The 19,183-nt window shown below is 38.8% G+C and overlaps 1 protein-coding gene across 1 annotated transcript in view; it reads left to right on the forward strand.

The window, feature by feature from the left end:
- LOC126252533 (cytosolic carboxypeptidase Nna1) overlaps positions 1-19,183 on the forward strand; it is a 666,898-nt gene that overhangs the window by 194,005 nt on the left and 453,710 nt on the right. Inside the window, 1 exon segment of the mRNA XM_049953428.1 lies at positions 15,612-15,725. Within this exon segment, the coding sequence (XP_049809385.1) occupies positions 15,612-15,725 (114 nt within the window).

A 19,183-nucleotide genomic window follows, 5' to 3' on the forward strand; every position in this document is an offset into this window, starting at 1 on the left:
GCTGTCATAACACATCACATGTATACTGCCACAGTATACATGCCACACAGTATACATTACATTAGTTAGTATTACATTTGTGTGTGTGTTGTGTTACGATTTTTGGAGGAACTTGTGGCACTGCCTCCAGTGGTCACAGGTTGCTTTTGCTGTCGTAACACATCACATGTATACTGCCACAGTGTACATGCCACACAGTATACATTACATTAGTTAGTATTACATTTGTGTGTGTGTTGTGTTACGATTTTTGGAGGAACTTGTGGCACTGCCTCCAGTGGTCACAGGTTCCTTTTGCTGTCGTAACACATCACATGTATACTGCCACAGTATACATGCCACACAGTATACTGGCAGTATACATGTGATGTGTTATGACAGCAAAAGGAACCTGTGACCTCTGGAGGCAGTGCCACAAGTTCCTCCAAAAATCGTAACACAACACACACACAAATGTAATACTAACTAATGTAAATCCACCCGATGATGGAGATTTAAACCTTCGAAACACGTCATGGAAATAAATTTAATGTCAGTAACAGTCACGGTAAAGCCTAACCTAAAAATGTTCGCATTTAAAGATTTTATTTTATTTCCACCTTTCTGACAGTCAAGCATTAATCACCTTGCAGAACAATGAAGTTATTTTTGTCTGTCTCCTAAAGAAATTTGACTTTTATTAATCTTTTCCGCAGACGCAGTCAATGTATTTGAAATGAAAGGTTTAATTCCACAGTACTGGCTAGTTTCAACTGTTCACTGCATTTCAAGTGCATGTTTTCATCTTCTAGCATGTATGGCATTATGCCATAATAAAGAACCAAACATAATATAATACAGTACTGGTGCTCCAAGAAAATTTACATCCTGAAAACCTGGTTGAAAAGCCTAAGATCAGGTCGAGGTCTACTTCATTGGGAATCTGGACATACGAATCTGCACTTTAAGTATACACTTTAAATGTTCACATTTTAATATGGTTCACGAAATTCTGATGCTCTTGGAGTATCCTCTGGTGTCTTGTTTCTTTTATGACATAATGTATCATATTTCAATGTTTTACACATACGTACATACGGGCTTCCTACATCATGGTAGCTGCGAAAGCGCGATGTCGCCTGTTATCTCCACTCTCTGGCAACTGCTGAAACGAACCTATTTCTAACAGGTTGTGGGAAAATATTGTGAATGGTGGTTTTAAATGTGTTGCTTTCAAATTAAATGTTCTTGTTCATAAGTTGAGCTCTGTGCGAGAATGTACCATGAATTTCTTAAATCACAGAGCGTTTGACTATCATTTAAAAATCAACTCTTCGATGACAAGCAATTTAGAAGAATTTCGAACCCTGAAGATCAGACATTTATGTCATTATTAAAAATATTGTGAATGGTGGTTTGAAAGGCGTTTCTTTCAAAGTAAATACCCCTTTACGTAAGTTGAACTAAGTGCGAGACTGTACCATGAATTTCTTAAATCACAGAGTGTTTGACACAGTGATATGTCCAGCTGTAATGTATGGTTCAGAAACATGGAGCATGACTAAGCAAGAAAAGGAAAAACTATTAATATTTGAAAGAAGAGTAATGAGAAGATATGGGTACCAGTTTTCGATAACAGAGAATGGAGGAGAAGGAAAAACAAGGAAATCTTCCTTCTGATGTGACAACCAACTGTCCTACAGAAGATAAAGAGCAAAAGAATACAATGGGTGGGCCATGTAGCCTGTATGCCAGGTGGAAGACAGGCGAAGATGGCACTAGAGGGGACACCAAACACCAAACAACCCCCTGGATGATCAAGGCAGTACTGGATGGACGACCTAGCAAAGGAACTAGCAGCCCTGGGAACTGAAGACACCTGGAGGAACCGGGCACAAAACAGGAAGGAATGGAGGCAATTAGTGGAAGCAGCGTGTGGTCTGCGGGGCCTGTGATTGCTGGATATCTATCTATCTAGTAACAGAACTCTATAAGTAATGTAATTTATTCCTTCAAGATGTTGTGTCAGAATTATTGACACAATATGGAAGAAAACATGCATACCCATCGATAATAAGATCAGTCAACTCGGCCATAGTAAAATTGGTCTTATTTTCAAGACACAATTTCTCAATAACTGTAAATTATAGCATCAAAATGACTGTGGCAGTGCATTCCCGATTCAAAATACTTTATTTAAATGTGCATCACAGTCTGTTGCAACAATGCATTACTATCCAGATGAGACAGAGATTGGTAGATATGATGTACATACACAAACAAATGATTAAAATTTCAGAAGAAAATGGATGATTTACTCAATAGAAAGAGCTGCACAAATTGAGCCAGTCAGTAATGTGTTGGTGTACCTCTGGCACTTATGCAAGCAATTAGCCTGCTTGACATTGATTGATAGAGTTGTTGGGTGCCCTCCTGCAGGATATTATGCCAGATTCTGTCCAACTGGCTCCTTAGACTATCAAAATCCCGAGCTGGTTGGAGGGCTGTGCCCATAAAATTCCAAATGTTCTCAGTTGGGGAGAGATCCAGTGACCTTGCTGTCCAAGGTAGGGTTTGCCAAGCACAAAGACAAGAAGTAGAAACTCTTGCCAGGCATTATGTTGTTGAAACAAAAGTCTAGGATGCTCAGACATGAAAGGTAACAAAGCGAGGTGTAGAATATCACTGACGTGCCACTGTGTTGTAAAGTTGCTGCATATGACAACCAAAAGGGTCCTGTTATGAAATGAAATGACACCCCAGAACATCATTTCTGGTTGTCAGGCCAAATGGGGGGTGACAATCAGATTGGTATCCCACCACTGTCTGAGGTATCTACAGACACGTCTTCACCAGTCATCAGGGCTCAGTTCAAAGCAGGACTTGTCCCTGAAAACAATTCTACTCCAGTCAATGAGATTCCAGGACGAATGTGCCTCACACCATTGTAAACAGTCTTATTGGTTCACAGTGGTCAATTATAGTCTGTGCAGGGGGTGCCAAAAGCACAGTCTCCTTTCTGTGAGCCACTTATTAACAGTGCTTATGGTCCCTGGAGCCAGTTGCACACTGAATTGATGATAACAGTGAATATAGGGCTCTGAGCGCCTCTCAGACAATTTCTCAGTCTTCACATTCTGTCATCTCTCTAGGTCAATCACTTCCTTCCTGAAGCTGTGTTCTGCCATGGTTCACACATTCATGCCAGCATTGTCAAATAGTGGCATGTGTCCTATTCAAATGTAGAGTGACTCAGCAATTACTCCATCTGGTTTCTTGAGCACAACTACATGTCCTCTCTCAAATTCTGACAACTGCATATATTTTTCATGCACCAGTCTGCAAGGCATAGTTACTGTCCTCCTGAGTACACAAAATGAAATTTGCAAAGACTTTATACCCTGGTATTGACATGTCCCCTGTTTACTGTCCTTGCCAGCTGCATGGAGAAACTGTGATGCAGCATCATACATTCATCCATCGACTGCCATAGTATACAATTTTCCATTTTCTGTTGCTACCTGTATGAATATCAATTTGTGACCAATTTGTATAACTCCTGTGTGATGCACCATTTTTTTTATATTTTTTTTTCTTGTATTTCTACCCCAGGTCCATAGCCGCAGGTACCTGATAACATGTAGAATGGTCTACTCAAATCCAAATGGTATAGCATTTTGCTGTCCAGGACTTGTGCTTTTGGTTCCAGGAAAGCTGCATCACATTTGTCTGACCACTTCCAGGGCATGTTATTTTTAAGTAACTGACTCAGGGCTGGATTATTAAAGGTCACAAATCCCCTATAGGACCCAGATACTCCAAACGTAGCTGTCAATACTTTCCTCTTCTTTGGCGGAGCAAATTCCTCAATGGGCCCAAGATCTCCACCTCATGGTTGAACACTTTTGCTATCAATCACAAGACACAAAAATTTAATCATTTTATTAACCCAGTCTGTCTTACTAAATTTAAGTTCTATACCTCCATTCTGCATAGTGCACCAGTACACTCTGCAACAATTCATAATGCTCTGCCCACATCTCTGTAGCTATTAAGGTGTCATCTACATATACCATTAGCTGGTTCATCAGCTCAGGCCCTAACACCTGATAAATTGCTCTTACAAATACCCAAATCTACATCTACATCCATACTCCGCAAGCCACCTGACGGTGTGTGGCGGAGGGTACCTTGACTACCTCTATCAGTTCTCCCTTCTATTCCAGTCTCGTATTGTTCGTGGAAAGAAAGATTGTCTGTATGTCTCTGTGTGGGCTTTAATCTCTCTGATCTTATCCTCATGGTCTCTACGCGAGATATACGTACGAGGGAGCAATATACTGCTTTGGAGTTTATCTATCATCTCCATAATGCTTTCATGATTACTAAATGATCCTGTAACGAAGCACGCTGCTCTCTGTTGGATCTTCTCTATCTCTTCTATCAACGCTATGTGGTATGGATCCCACACCAGTGAGCAGTATTCAAGCAGTGGGTGAACGAGTGTACTGTAACCTACTTCCTTTGTTTTTGGACTGCATTTCCTTAGGATTCTTCCAATGAATCTCAGTCTGGCATCTGCTTTACTCACGATTAATTTTATATTGTCATTCGATTTTAAATCACTCCTAATGCCTACTTCCAGATAATTTATGGAATTAACTGCTTCCAGTTGCTGACCTGCTATATTGTAGCTAAATGATAAAGGATCTTTCTTTTTATGTATTCACGGCACATTACACTTGTCTACATTGAGATTCAATAGCCATTCCCTACACTATGTGTCAATTTGTTGCAGATCCTCCTGCATTTCAGTACAGTTTTCCAGTGTTACAACCTCTCCATATACTACAGCATCATCCACAAAAAGCCTCAGTGAACTTCCGATGTTATCCACAAGGTCATTGATATATATTGTGAATAGCAACGGTCCTACGACACTCCCCTGTGGCACACCTGAAATCATTTTTACTTTGGAAGACTTCTCTCCATTGAGAATGACATGCTGCGTTTTGTTATCTAGGAACTCTTCAATCCGGAACATGGAAATGTTATGGCTGAATGGCTAAACACAAAATTGATAACAGAGACCTTCATACAGGAAAGTTGTGTATTTCCTTGACTAGTTTGCTAACTGTATATTGCATTGTCCACAAGTCACATACATGGATAACTCATCTTTCGACATGTGCCTACCTGTCTCTTGTTCCTTGATCTCATTTAACTTCCTTGCATCCAAGATGAGTCTTACATTACCATTCATCTTTAGGGCCATAAGCAACAGACTGATGCATTCACTACTTGCTCTGACCTCTTCCAGGGCACATTATTGTTCTATAACTGACTCAGGGCTAGATTATTAAAGCTTTGTAATGTCACAAACCTCCTATAGAACACAAATACTCCAAACGTAGCCCTCAATACTTTCCTATTCTTTGGCCGAGCAAATTCCTGAATGTGCCTTGAACCTCTCGAACTCTGATACTCCCTCTTGTATTTTGCTCTGAAATGTCTTCAGTGCCTCTTCGTCATGACTAATCCTATGAAGCTTCACTAATCCCACACTTGCTTTACTGTTTCCTTCAGCCACATATTGTGCCACCTTGATATTATTACACAATTTCCTTCTGCTAAAATATGAGACTGCTACTTCTCTACCACAAACTTGGAATTTCAGTTCACAGGATTCAAAGTTTACTTCACACCTATACAAACTCAGGAGATAAGCATCTATAAAAAATTTGCATTCAGTTTGACCTCCCCCTCAATGCCAGCTGTACCTTGCCCATCATTCTGATTTCTACTCTTAATAAGCTGCTCAGCAGTTGGTACAAGACTTTGTAGCTTAGCTTTTGGTGACTTCTCCAATATGCCATTTCCTGCTGCTGCTGAATGTGCCCACCTTGATGATTGTTTCACTGCTTCCTCACCCACCATGCCTCTGCCAGCTTTTGTTGTCTTATTTGTGCTGCTCTTCAGGGCCCACCTTTAGGTCTTGTCATTTCCTTTGCATAACTCTTTGGTGCTAGCTGCCAGCTCCCCAATGGCTCTGACCTCACCTCTGTCTGAAAATATTTTTGCATAGCATGCAGTTCTGTTGGCTACATACAGCAACAGCCATTTGATCACTGCTGCTTCCACACAACACACACGTGAGCATCCAGCATTGTACCTGATAATGGCATAAAAGCCGAAATCTAGATTAGTACAGAAGATACATATAGTAATACAAAGTCAAATAGTGGTTCACTCTTCTGAAAAATAGTTCTGTTTCACATTTCTTATTTTATGATGACTAATTACTGCAGTTTATGGACTATAAGACACTAAGGGCTATTAGACACACCTTAAGTTTTAAGCATTTTTTTAAATAACATTTTTATCATTTTTATTATCAGAGTGAAAAGCCAGACTAAAAAAAATCTTATTTTATAAAACGAAATTGACCTTTAAAATCCCTCAAAATCATCATCTTCTAGTTTTGACCATTTTGTGTTCAGCCCTCTATTTACATATTTGGTCTTCCTAGTGTTTTTCAGTTCTTCTGTACTAGCCTGCCAATTGTGAATGGTTTTTTGTGTTGGCAGAGGGTTGAAATGCTGCTCAACTGCTGTTTTTCTATGTTCCTCTGTATATGGTATTACTTTCAATTTATAGCCCACATCATATGAATACCTTTTATTTTTTTCTATTATGAAACTAGCTACAAACAAAAATATTTTACCATTATTAATAACAAAAATCACTTTCAATTCAGGTTCACTGGCACAGTGGACTGCAATTACGTGTCATAGGCTAGATAGTGTACTGGGTTTATGATGATGATGGGGTGGGAAGGAGAGAGTGTTAGCAAGCTTGTGTATCACCGCAATTCATGTTTGTTGCATCAGTGCACTGCTGCTGCCAGTTGATTCTAGTGTTCCAGATAGAGGTAGGTTTTCCACAGCTTTGAATACATGCTCATTTTTAAGACTGGCAGGAATTTGAAATCAAACACTGGACAACATTTTATATTAATTTTGAGTATAAGACACACCTGAATTTTGGTGGCAAATTTTCACAGATAGAAGCAAGTATTATAGTCTGTAAAATATGGGAGTCATTTCTGGCATGCCTTTTTCCAGTTTCCTGGCTGCTTAATGCACCAAATTGTAACATTGTATCATTGCCTGCTCTCTGGAGGAGAACATCGTACACCTCTTTGTTGACTAAAAAACAAAATAAGACCTTACATTGTCATTCCTACAAGAGATCTACCTGTTTTAACCTGCAGTGCAGCCACTAGTGTGGTGTTTGCCACCCTGTGAATTCTGTCGCTCTACAGTAGCATAAGATGAATATGTGGAAGTTAAGGTTTGCCGCTACTAAAAGAAGTAACGAAGTTCTGATAAAAATGAATTATATACTTGAGGCAGATTGTCCTTTATGAAAAACCTTGTTATAAAGTTTCACAAATATCACAACACCATACTTCTGACAATTAAGCTTATCCCAATTGTGCTTTCACAAGTATAATGATCTTTTTGCCACATGGGTCTTCCCTACCCAATGCCAGGATCTTTTCCAAAGGTATGATGCAGACCTACACAGTGCTGCGCCTTTAAATGTCCACAGTTCAAATTAGTAGTGGTCATAACTGACTGGTTGTATTTGACTTCTGCTTGACCACAAAAGAGAAGTACAGCAGCAAGAGCAAGTTCAGTGGTTGACTTACTATGTACAACAACATCTGTGTTGTTGTTGGGAATAAACTTTGCAAAGTGAACTACACTCATCTATACCTTTGTCATCACTATAGTCTAAATGAAATTTTAATGCACAGTTATAAAATTGAACAACCTACACACAAGTTACTTCACTTGCTCTGTCTCTGTTTGAGAGCAAAACACAAAGGTTATTTATGAGATTAGCTTTAGCAATGCTGACACCCATCCATCCTGTTTGCCACCCTATTCCCTCTGCACCCCTGTGATATCAGCCACCATCTTTTCCGTAAAAATGAATGTGCTCATGCTTAACTCATTCTCATTGACTTCCTAGCAATCAAGTCACAGTTGTGATTGGCCACTCTTAATTGAAATCACTATACCTCCTGTTTTGGTGCTTTATTTACATATGTTACAGATGAGAAATAGTACTAGGATAAAAAAGGTTCAAATGGCTCTGAGCACTATGGGACTTAACATCTATGGTCATCAGTCCCCTAGAACTTAGAACTACTTAAACCTAACTAACCTAATGACATCACACAACACCCAGTCATCACGAGGCAGAGAAAATCCCTGACCCCGCCGGGAATCGAACCCGGGAACCCGGGCGTCAGAAGCGAGAACACTACCGCACGACCACGAGCTGCAGACTACTAGGATGAAGCATGAGCATTCATGCTCATAACATTGCCACGTATTGAATGGAGATGTTTGATTTGATTTGATTTTATTGTGGCAGGGAAGCTAAAACAGCTTTTGTCTAACCTGCCACTACCTGCACCAAAACTGAATTTATTGTGCAGTATCGCTCCCTGTATATCTAATAAAGCCAACCAATGCCCTTAAATAGTGCATGGAGTCCCTTTACCAGTTTTTTGTTAGACATAATTTCTTCATGTCTAGTTGTCCCAGAAATTCTGTCTCTCTTGCTCTCCAGTGCTGTGCATTCTAAGATTAAGTGTGATGTAGTTTCTTCACTCTCATCACAGATCCTACAGTCAGGGTCTTCTTCCATTGTACCCATTGTATGTTGGTGTTTTTTGAAATTCCCATGGCCGGTCATCAGTCCAACCATGAGTTTAATCTCTTTCCTGTTCAAGCCGAGGATTACAGAGCTTCTTTTAGAATACGGCTTTGGCATCAGAACCTTACTATGTTTTTGTTTATAGACCTTGGTCCAGTATTCTGTGTGCTGTCTTCTAAGCCACTTCAATAGTTCTAGTTTGATCATAGCCTTGGTGATTGTCAGGACAGGTTCCTGTCCAATGAATGGAGCCTTTGCCCTCATCCTGGCCAATCTGTCAGCTTGTCCATTGCCACTGATCCCTGAGTGGCCAGGGACCCACACTAGGTTTACCCTGTTGCTTCCCCCTAGCTCCACCAGAGCCATGTGACATTCTGCAACAATCTTAGATCTTGTTGCAGGAGCTGCCAATGACTTCAGGGCTGCCTGGCTGTCTGAAAAAATGTAGATGCTACAGTCCTTGTAGCACCTATGCATATTCTTCTCCACTCACACCCTGATTGCAGTAATTTCAGCTTGAAATACCAAGGCCAGTTTTCCTAGAGAGATGATGCCCTCCAGTCTTGGCTGAAACCTGCACACCCCATCCCCAGAACCTTGGTCTGATTTCTATCCATCAGTGAACCACACAATGTCCCCCGTACAGTGTCGAACTGTTTTTACCCACTGCTCCCTGCTTCTAATTATTATATTGTAAGGCTTGTCAAAGCAATTGGGAGTTATTACACAGTCAGCCAGCATTTCCCTAGCCTCTCCTATATTTACCTCACACACTATTTTAGTGTGTGATTCTGGATATCCCAATGAGATCCAGTTTTTACCAGTTTTCAGTCTGTATGCACCAGCTGCTGCCTCCATCTTGACCCAAAGGTCTAGTGGAGGCATGTCCAGCACGGCTTACATCTCAGTGGTTGGTGTGCTGCTAATTCCCCCTGTTATGGCTAAGCAGGCCAGTCTCTGCACCTTAGCAAGCTCCTTACCTGCAATCTGCTGTTCTACCTTCTTCCACCACACCACAGCCCTGTAGGAGATCCTAGGTCTAACAACCATGGTGTATATCCAGTGCATTCCTTTGGGGCTTAGGCCCCAGTTTTTGCCACACTGGTACTCACTAGAGTACCTTCCACCTCAGAGCAGATGCTCTTAATGTGAGAGGTCCATGTTAGTTTCTCATCTAAGGTTACCCCTAGCTATTTCACTATCCCCTTCACAGGTTGAGTTTCATCGAAGAGCTTTAGATTCCAACTTGAGTGTTGGATATGCTCCTTAGTGAATGGTACCACAACCATGTAGTTAGGATTAACCCTTAGATCCTGTTTAATGGACCAGTCTTGCACAATGTCCACTGCACCTTGTGCCATATTCCTACCAGTGTCAGTAAATTTGCCAGGTATTACTAAGACAAAGTCATCTGCATATCCCTGTCAAAAGCATTGTCTGGAATTTAGTTCCGCAATGAGTTTGTTCACCACTAGATTCCACAATAAAGAGGACAAAACTCCTCCTTGTGAACAACCTCTAGTGGGGTTAATTACCATCTTCTCATTCATCATGGTGGCCTCTACCTTCCTTCCATGAAGCATGGCCCTAGTCCACTTACATATAGTGGTCCCTTGGTCATGCACCTCTGCTGCCCTAACCATGGAATTGAAGGTTGTGTTACTAAAATGTCTCCTCGATGTCCAGGAAGATGCAGAGGGCTATTTCTTGAAAGTGAAATGCTTCCTCCACCCTCCCAATGAGTTGATGGAGAGCTGTGTCACATGATTTACCTGGTTGATATGTGTGTTGGTTTGAATGTAGAGGAGCCCTATTTAGCCTCCTCTCTCCAAAATTTACATTAACCAGTTTTTCCAATATTTTAAGAATGGAGGAGGACAGACTGATTGGTCTCATATCCTTGGCCTTGGTTTGATCAGTTCACCCTGGCTTTGGAGTAAAAACAACGTCCTCTACCCTCCATGCATTGGGAATGATACCTGCTGTTAGGCTAACCCTGAATACCCCGCATAGGATTCTTATGAGATTCTCTCCTGCCTGTTGCAGGAGAGCTGGAAAGATTCAATCTGGGCCAGGTGACTTGAATGGTTGGAATGTTCCCACTGCCCATTGGATTTTATTGAAGTCAACGCACTCCTTGGCCAATTCCCAGTCCTCTCTTCGAGTACCTGAGAACCATTGTCTAACATGGATTGCATTCTGGTCTATGTTTTCCGCCATAGCATATTGAGGAAAGTGAGTTTTGAGGAGCAGTTCCAATGACTCATGTGCTATCTTTGTGTATTCCCCATCCTCCTTCCTCAATGTACCTCCTGAATTAGTTGGTACTCTAGTGAGGATTTTGTGAAGTCTGGCTTGAGCAGCCATGCCCTCAAGTGGAGATGTTAGTTGTGTAAGAGCTCACCTGCAGCTGAAGATTTTTGGATTGGGTGGCCCATATTAAGACTTGCATATGAATATTTGTATATTTTGGTGGCTAACTTGTATGAGTTATATGTTTCAACAGAGATTTGGTCAATAAAATGTGTAGTAAATTAATAAAATATGAAAGATCACAGAATCATTTTTTATTCCTATGTTGTGAATTAACTATCAGCAAACCAAGAGTGTAACTAATGTGTTTAACCATTATTTTCTGAATGTGATAGAACATGTACAAGCAAAATTTCACCAATAAACATCCTGCATACATCAACATTGATCAGTAGATAACACATTATTTGTCATGCCAGCTAGAATACAAGAGGAACAGCAAGAAATCAAGCTTCTAAAATCAACTACTCATTAGGAATAGACAATATGCTAGATTTTGTTGTAAAAATATGTGTAGACATGATCTCTGAACCACTGACAAAACTTGTATACCTGTCCATCTCAACTGGAAACTTTACAACTTGCTTAAAAATTGTTAAAGTGAAACCACTACACAAAGAATGAAGCCAGAAAGGGGTGTTAAACTGTAGACCTGTTTCTCTATTGTCTATTTTCAAAAATTCTATAGAATCTTTTACATGAAAGACCATCTAATTTCATAAATAAATATAATACACTAATAGAATCATTACATATTTTTAGAAAATATCATTCAACCAAAACAGCAACATTTTCTTTTCTGTATGAAATGGTACAGGCCTTAGATAAGAAGGAACATACCCTGAGCATATTCCTAGACTAATAAAAAGCATTTGATACAATCACTCATGATGTTTCATAAGTGTGAACTTTCTGGTGAAAAAAAAAAAAAAAAATGTTGGTCTCTTAGAGAATTCTAATGTTGAACTTTAAATTGACTTCAGTGATGAAGATGAGGATTTTGTACCAGAGACAAGTAAAGATGATGATGATGGAAACCATGTGAATAAGGTGGGATTAGTGGAGAAGGATTCTGATTCTGGTCTATGTCAATCCTCACCACATCCACCACAGCAGGTCAAGTTGAATATCTCTACAAAGATGATTGCTAGAAATGGAACCAAGTGTGAGAGTGCCAGTTTTTCATCTTATGGAAGAAGGTTGGCTGTGACCATTCTAAAGGAGAGAGGAGATCCCACCACTTCTGCTTGATAACTTGTAGATGACTCTGTCATCTGTGCTTTCTGTCTAATTTTTGGCAAAGCAATGCTGTGTCTAATGCAGAAATACACAGAATCAAATGCTTGAAATGTACTGAAAAACAATGATTGGATCATGTCACTTGAGAAGTCACAACAGCTGATAATCATCATATAAGCTCATTGTGTCATTTGTATAAGAAATACATCTGTGGATGATCTTTGGTTACATTCTTGGAGGCATACTTTCTGATTTACAGTTTCTGTGAAGATTCTCTTAATTGAAGTAGTAGGATCTGCACAACAGAATTTTGTTTAATTTAATCTGGAACTCCATCACATTACCAAAAAGGAATATGGAAGAGAGTTTAACATTGTACTCATTAGAGGTAGCCCGCCGTGTTAGTCATGAGACATTCAGTGTGCTCTGAAAGGTTGTTCAATACATAGAACCCACATATCTGAATCCTTTCTGTACTAGTTTTAAGCCTTTAAGTCTTTGTAAAAGTTGTAGTTTTATACTTATGCTCTGGACTATTTCTGAGGAAAGAGTAGTATTAATGACTGCAAAGGACATAATGAAAAAATGTGTTGTGAAGCAGTTGTCTAAATACCAAGTGTTCTGATTAGATTACTGCAGCATGTTCCGGAATGATACTAAACTGCTGAATTTGTTGGATGATTTGTGTAGGGAACCTCTTCCAGGGTTAAGGTACTCTTCCTCAGGAATCTTTAAATTAATCTCAGTCTGGCATTTGCTTCCCCAAAACTAGATTTGTGTTTTCATTCTATTTTAATTTACCATGAATTGAAATCCTAAATACTTGACATTATTTACTCCACCAATAAATCAGTGATAATTTAATCAAACAATGAGTCTTGTCTCGTATACATTTCAACACATTTTTATATGTTGCAAAGGTCAGCTAATATTTGTTGAACCAAGCGTTGATCATCCAAGTTTTTCTTGCAGTTTTGCAACAGTTTCTCATTGTACAAACTTCCTGTACACAACTGCATTTCCCTTGATTGCCTCCAAGAACTGTGTTGTCTTCCAACTCAGTATATGTACATCAGGAGCTCTCTCAACTTGTGATCTAAGTGATTTGCCCCTCACTCCTTTTCAAGCCATCTCCAACCACTTCATCTTTCCTCCCTGAAAACTGAGCATATAATTTATGAAATCTAGGATTAATATTTTCTACTTTGAAGTGTTTTCTATTAGCATTAGTAAACATTTGATCTCATGATGGTACCCATTCTGTCAATGTCTCCTTATTGAAAATGAAGTACTGAGTTGTATTTGCCCAGAAGTTTTCATCCCAGCAGCATTTCTTTATATTCTGTAGTAAAATATTTTGTTTATGAAATAGCAGTTGCAAAAACTGCATAACAGATTGTTAGCAGACATCAGGAAGGGAGCAAGCAATCTCCAAGTCAGAATTTGAAAATAAAGTAAAAGAGTTTCATGCATTACTAGCCACTCCTTCTACAGTTTATGAGAATTTTTGGACTCGGGATGTAAATTCTAGTAATACTAATGTTCATATTATACAGGTTCTTAACTTTTCCAGTAAATAGACAGCAGATAGTGTTCTCTGAAAACAGTCATGCTATGTAACTTTTGAAATCAACTAGTACACAAAATCAGCAGGTGATTAGTGTAAGAGGGAGAATATGTGGTTTTTTTCAAAGTAACTACTTTTTTCATGATCATCATTTGTTGTAAATATACTTTAACAACAACCAAAATTTCTTTCACATAATGGCTTTCCTGCATCCTTACTTTTCAGATCTCCTAACAGTTTGTTGTGTTCTAGCTATACCTATTGATTTCATATGTGAAGCAGTGGGTCAAACATGTTTCCTAAATTTACCTCAAGGCTTTTAGAAAAAGTCCTGTAACTTTCCCTTTGTTTCCTTATGCACTTCATCAATCTCTTGGAATGTAACATCCATTTTCTTTTAGCTGGATGAAGTCAGTATGGCATGTTACTTCCACAAATGATTCGTCATCCTTATGATATCACAGTAATTTTTACCTTAATTATGTTCATATGGCCACCTTTCTTGAAGTTTCTTGATTCAGTGGACCTGCTATATAGTGCCACTGATTTGTGCTGCTTGACTTCTTCACCATCTGCGGAGGGTTGAGTGCTGTAACTGAGTTCTGATCTGCACAAGTTTTTATGAAATGATGTAACCACTTTCTAAATACTTTTCTGTATTTTATTGCACATATATAACAATTATAATGTGAGGTGAACAGATCTCTTATTTCCAGAATGAGATTTTCACTCTGCAGCGGAGTGTGCGCTGATATGAAACTTCCTGGCAGATTAAAACTGTGTCTCGGTCGGGCACACAGTTTTAATCTGCCAGGAAGTTTCAGATCTCTTATTAATTTGTAGACCAGAACAAAATCCCGAAATAGAATCTTAGAACAGAATGACATTTTACATTATGTCTCTCCAACTGTTTGTCAGGCATTGACATTATCCCCTGCCAATCTACTCCCTAATTTCTAAGACACAGCCAAGCCACGATTTCAAAGCATAAGCAACCCATTCACTGCAGTGGAGATGCTCAGTTGCCTTTCTCTGAATCTGCTCATGCATCAATCCAAAATTTTTATGTGGACATCTTTTATTGGCTTGTGAGGAATAAGTGAATAATATTATTCGAGTTGAACAACATTTTCCATTACACTCTCTCCATCCTTAACCTGCCCACATCTCTCTCTGCTTTATCTAATTTTGGCTGAAGGGATCTTTCATTCCCCCCTTCCTTTTTATACTATACATCTGGGAAAACCACCAAATACAGTCTTTCACTTCCCTGGTGATTAAACAGTCCAGAACTTTTTAAACTGCTTTTTATTGCTGACAGTTATCTGTTTCTATTAGTGTCCTGATAAAAATGTTCACTGTGCATTTCAGTTGCTGAATTAAGTTAATAAACAAGATAATTATGTAAGTGAAGTATTACTTTCAATAAGTGAAAAATAATGTTCAGCTGAAACATACTTCTCAGATTGTTCATTAAGAAATAATGTAATACAGCACGTTCAGTTGTTAGCTACCATAGTCAGATATTTAAATGTAAATCATTTCAAATATGTCTCCATTTTATAAGGAAACATTGTTTATTTATTTAAATGTCTGGCATATTACAGCATTTAATTAATTCAAAATTCTGTGGCACTGCAGTGCAATAGAAGGTTTGTCCTAAAACTAAAAATTCTGAGGATAACCTTCATCTATCTACATAACTTTCAAGTTTGAAGTTGCCCCTCCAGATAATCAAATACATATTGATTTTTAGCATAATTTTTTTCATTTTTTACAGAATCATCCAATAAAGTCAACATACAGCAAACTTAGGTTATTGTGCCGATCCCTGGCTGGAAATAATGTTTATTACTTAACCATTACAGCACCATCTTATGGGGAAGACTCAAAGGTAAGTGTATATTAATTTAATAACAAATTGGAGTATGTGACATAAATATAATAGATGTAACAACATCACTCTCTGGTTTTTCCCCCATACTTCATTACTGATTCAGTGGAAAGTCTCTATGTTTTGGAGCTCTGGATTATGTGTAGCCCACCCATTCTCGTCATTATATTCTTTTCTATTTTTTGTTGTTTTCATTGGCTCAGATAAGAAAACACTTGTTATATTTGAGGCCAAATTTAATAATTCTATTATGGTTGCAAAATGTAATATTTATTTAATTGTGAGATTTTTTGATCTCAGTAGCATTAGAATTTCTAGGATGTGGATCAAGTCAGTGTTTTTACAATATTTACAATCATGTATATTCCATAAAATGTACAATAATGGATACAGTAGAGTACAATATTACAGCTTCAAGGTAATATTCATATCAGCTAAAGTTACATCATAATAAGTAGAAATAAATAATGTACATAATACAACAAGATATACAGGACAAGACATTAGATTGATATTAGTAATAGCTAAACATTTGTAAATCAGTTACATCTTTTATGACAAAAAATATATTTATCCCTGCACTAAATGGCCCATCTCAGTTATACAATAAATACGTCCATATGCTTATTACGATATATTGATAGTTTTTACTTTTTGGATCGTCTGTCTACAACTGAATGAAACACAATTTTCTTGCTGTATGCACTCATTTCTGCTAAACAAATAACTAATTGAATAGAAGGTATTTTGTAACAATTATTCTTTCAATTTGCTCTTGGTGGATTTTGGTGTATCAAGAGCAAGACTCTTGTTATCACTATGTAGAACACTGAAAACTGTCATTACTGAGTAATTTACTCTTTTCTGCACAAGGAAAAAGTTTCTAAATACTGTAGGAGTAAAGGAAGCCACTCATCGAAAAGTACGAGTGTCTAGTTGTTGACAGACACACAGAATAAAGAAAGGAAACTTGCTCAAGTTTTCAGAGTAAACCCTTTCTTGAGCTAGAACACAAATACATTCACATGCATGCTTTCACACACCCATGTCCCTCCATGGTACCGACTGGATGCACAATTCTAGCATTGCAGTTTGCAAGATGGGCTAGGTTGGGTTAGGAGTTGCATCAGATGGGCTGGGTAGAGGCAGGAAGAGAGGTTAGTGATGAATGGCTAGTGCCTTGGAGGGAGGCAGCAGGTTTGCTGGCTAGGAATGCAGGAGGGAGGATTGGCAGGTGCATAGGCTAGACATGTGATACACAGATGTCAGAGTAGTGGGGAACAGCTCACACTGAAGATGATATGAGGACATGAATTGGCAGGGGGTAATACGATGGAGAAAGGATAAACTGTTGGGTGGAGATTGTGGGTGAAGCTGGTTACCAGAGATTGAGGCCAGGACAATTATGGGGGGAAAGGATTTGTTGCAAGGATAATTCCAATCTGTGAAGTTCAGAAAAAACCGGTGGTGGGGAGAAGATTACACATAGGCGAGGCTGTGAAGTAACCGTTGAAATTGGGCATGTTGGGCTTAGTGGTCAACTTTGTTGGTGGTAATAGTTTGTTGGTGGCCATTTGTAGTCTTACAAATATAAAAAGCTGTGTAGTGTTTATAGCAGAGTTGGTATATGACATGGCTGTTTCCTGAGTGGTGCAGCTTCTGAAGGGAAGGATAAGCCTGTGACAGACTGTAGAAGGAAGTGCTGTAAGGTTATCCAGGCAGATCTTGCACCTAGGTCTTCCACAGTGATGATTGCCACGCAAGGGGTTGGAAGTGTTAGTGATATATGAGTGGACTAGGAATTGTGTAGGTTGAGTGAGTGATGGAATACCACTTTAGGATGGGTGGGAAGAGTCTTGGGCATGATGTCACTCAGGTCCTAGCCACACTGTTCCAAATTGAATATGAAAAAAACTAACATCTGTAAAGTGTGTGAACCATTATTACCATGAAAATTGTATACATTTGCTGATGATAATCAAACTGCAATTACTACTGAAACAAGTGTTAGTGACAAACATGAAAGTATGAAATGTTATGGAAATGAAGTTCATAAGCAACGCAGGGGTGGAGAAAACTAAACAACAGCAAAACACAGTGATAACAGAATCAAGCATCAGTCACAAAAAAGGTACAGTGTCCTTTTCTTAACAGACAACCATGTCAGAAACCTGTCAAGTATTTTACTAGACAAGCAATGGGAATAGTAAAACCAGTTGCAAGTATGAAAAATTTTACCAGTGTCAAGCTACAGGAAAAAAAGGATGGTGAAAAATGAATATGTTGTGAACATAGCTGGTGCCAACAATGTCATAAGAAATGAGGCAAAAAATTGCTTAGCAAGCCTGTAAAAGTTCTTAGAAGCTAACAAATGTCAAAATGCAACTAGCTGCAACGCTGCCTCGTAGGCATGACCTAATATGCAACTCGTGTGTCAACAAGGAGATATGAAAAATTAACATCAAAATCTAACAGATGCGTGCTTCATTTGGAAAATATAGAATAGTGGATATACGTAAAATGGACAAATGCCTACATACCAAATATGAGATGCATCTAAATTTCGAAGGCAAGAAACTTTTATGTGAGAAAATAAGCAAAATTATTGCAGAGAAAGGTGACTTATACAAAATTGCCAAAGACAACAGTAAGAGGGATGCTTTTTTGGAGTAAAACATTCCAATTTAATACTTGTTGTTGTTGTTGTTGTTGCTGTGGTCTTCAGTCCTGAGACTGGTTTGATGCAACTCTCCACACTACTCTATAATGTGCAAGCTTCTTCATCTCCCAGTACCTACTGCAGCCTACATCCTTCTGAATCTGCTTAGTGTATTCATCTCTTGGTCTCCCTCTACGATTTTTACCCTTCACGCTGCCCTCCAGTACTAAATTGGTGATCCCTTGATGCCTCAGAACATGTCTTCTAGTCAAGTTGTGCCACAAACTCCTCTTCTCCCCAATTCTATTCAATACCTCCTCATTAGTAATGTGATCCACCCATCTAATCTTCAGCATTCTTCTGTAGCACCACATTTCGAAAGCTTCTATTCCCCTTCTTGTCTAAACTATTTATCGCCCATGTTTCACTTCCATACATGGCTACTCTCCATACAAATACTTTCAGAAACAACTTCCTGACACTTAATTAAATACTCGATGTTAACAAATTTCTCTTCTTCAGAAATGCTTTCCTTGCCATTGCCAGTCTACATTTTATGTCCTCTCTACTTCGACCATCATCAGTTATTTTGCTCCCCATATAGCAAAACTCCTTTACTACTTTAAGTGTGTCATTTCCTAATCTAATTCCCTCAGCATCGCCCGATTTAAATTGACTACATTCCATTATCCTCGTTTTGCATTTGTTGATGTTCATCTTATACCCTCCTTTCAAGACACTGTCCATTCTGTTCAACTGCTCTTCCAAGTCCTTTGCTGTCTCTGACAGAATTACAATG

Source organism: Schistocerca nitens, chromosome 4 (assembly GCF_023898315.1).
Source record: "Schistocerca nitens isolate TAMUIC-IGC-003100 chromosome 4, iqSchNite1.1, whole genome shotgun sequence".
In the NCBI taxonomy this organism is placed as follows: Eukaryota; Metazoa; Arthropoda; class Insecta; order Orthoptera; family Acrididae; genus Schistocerca; species Schistocerca nitens.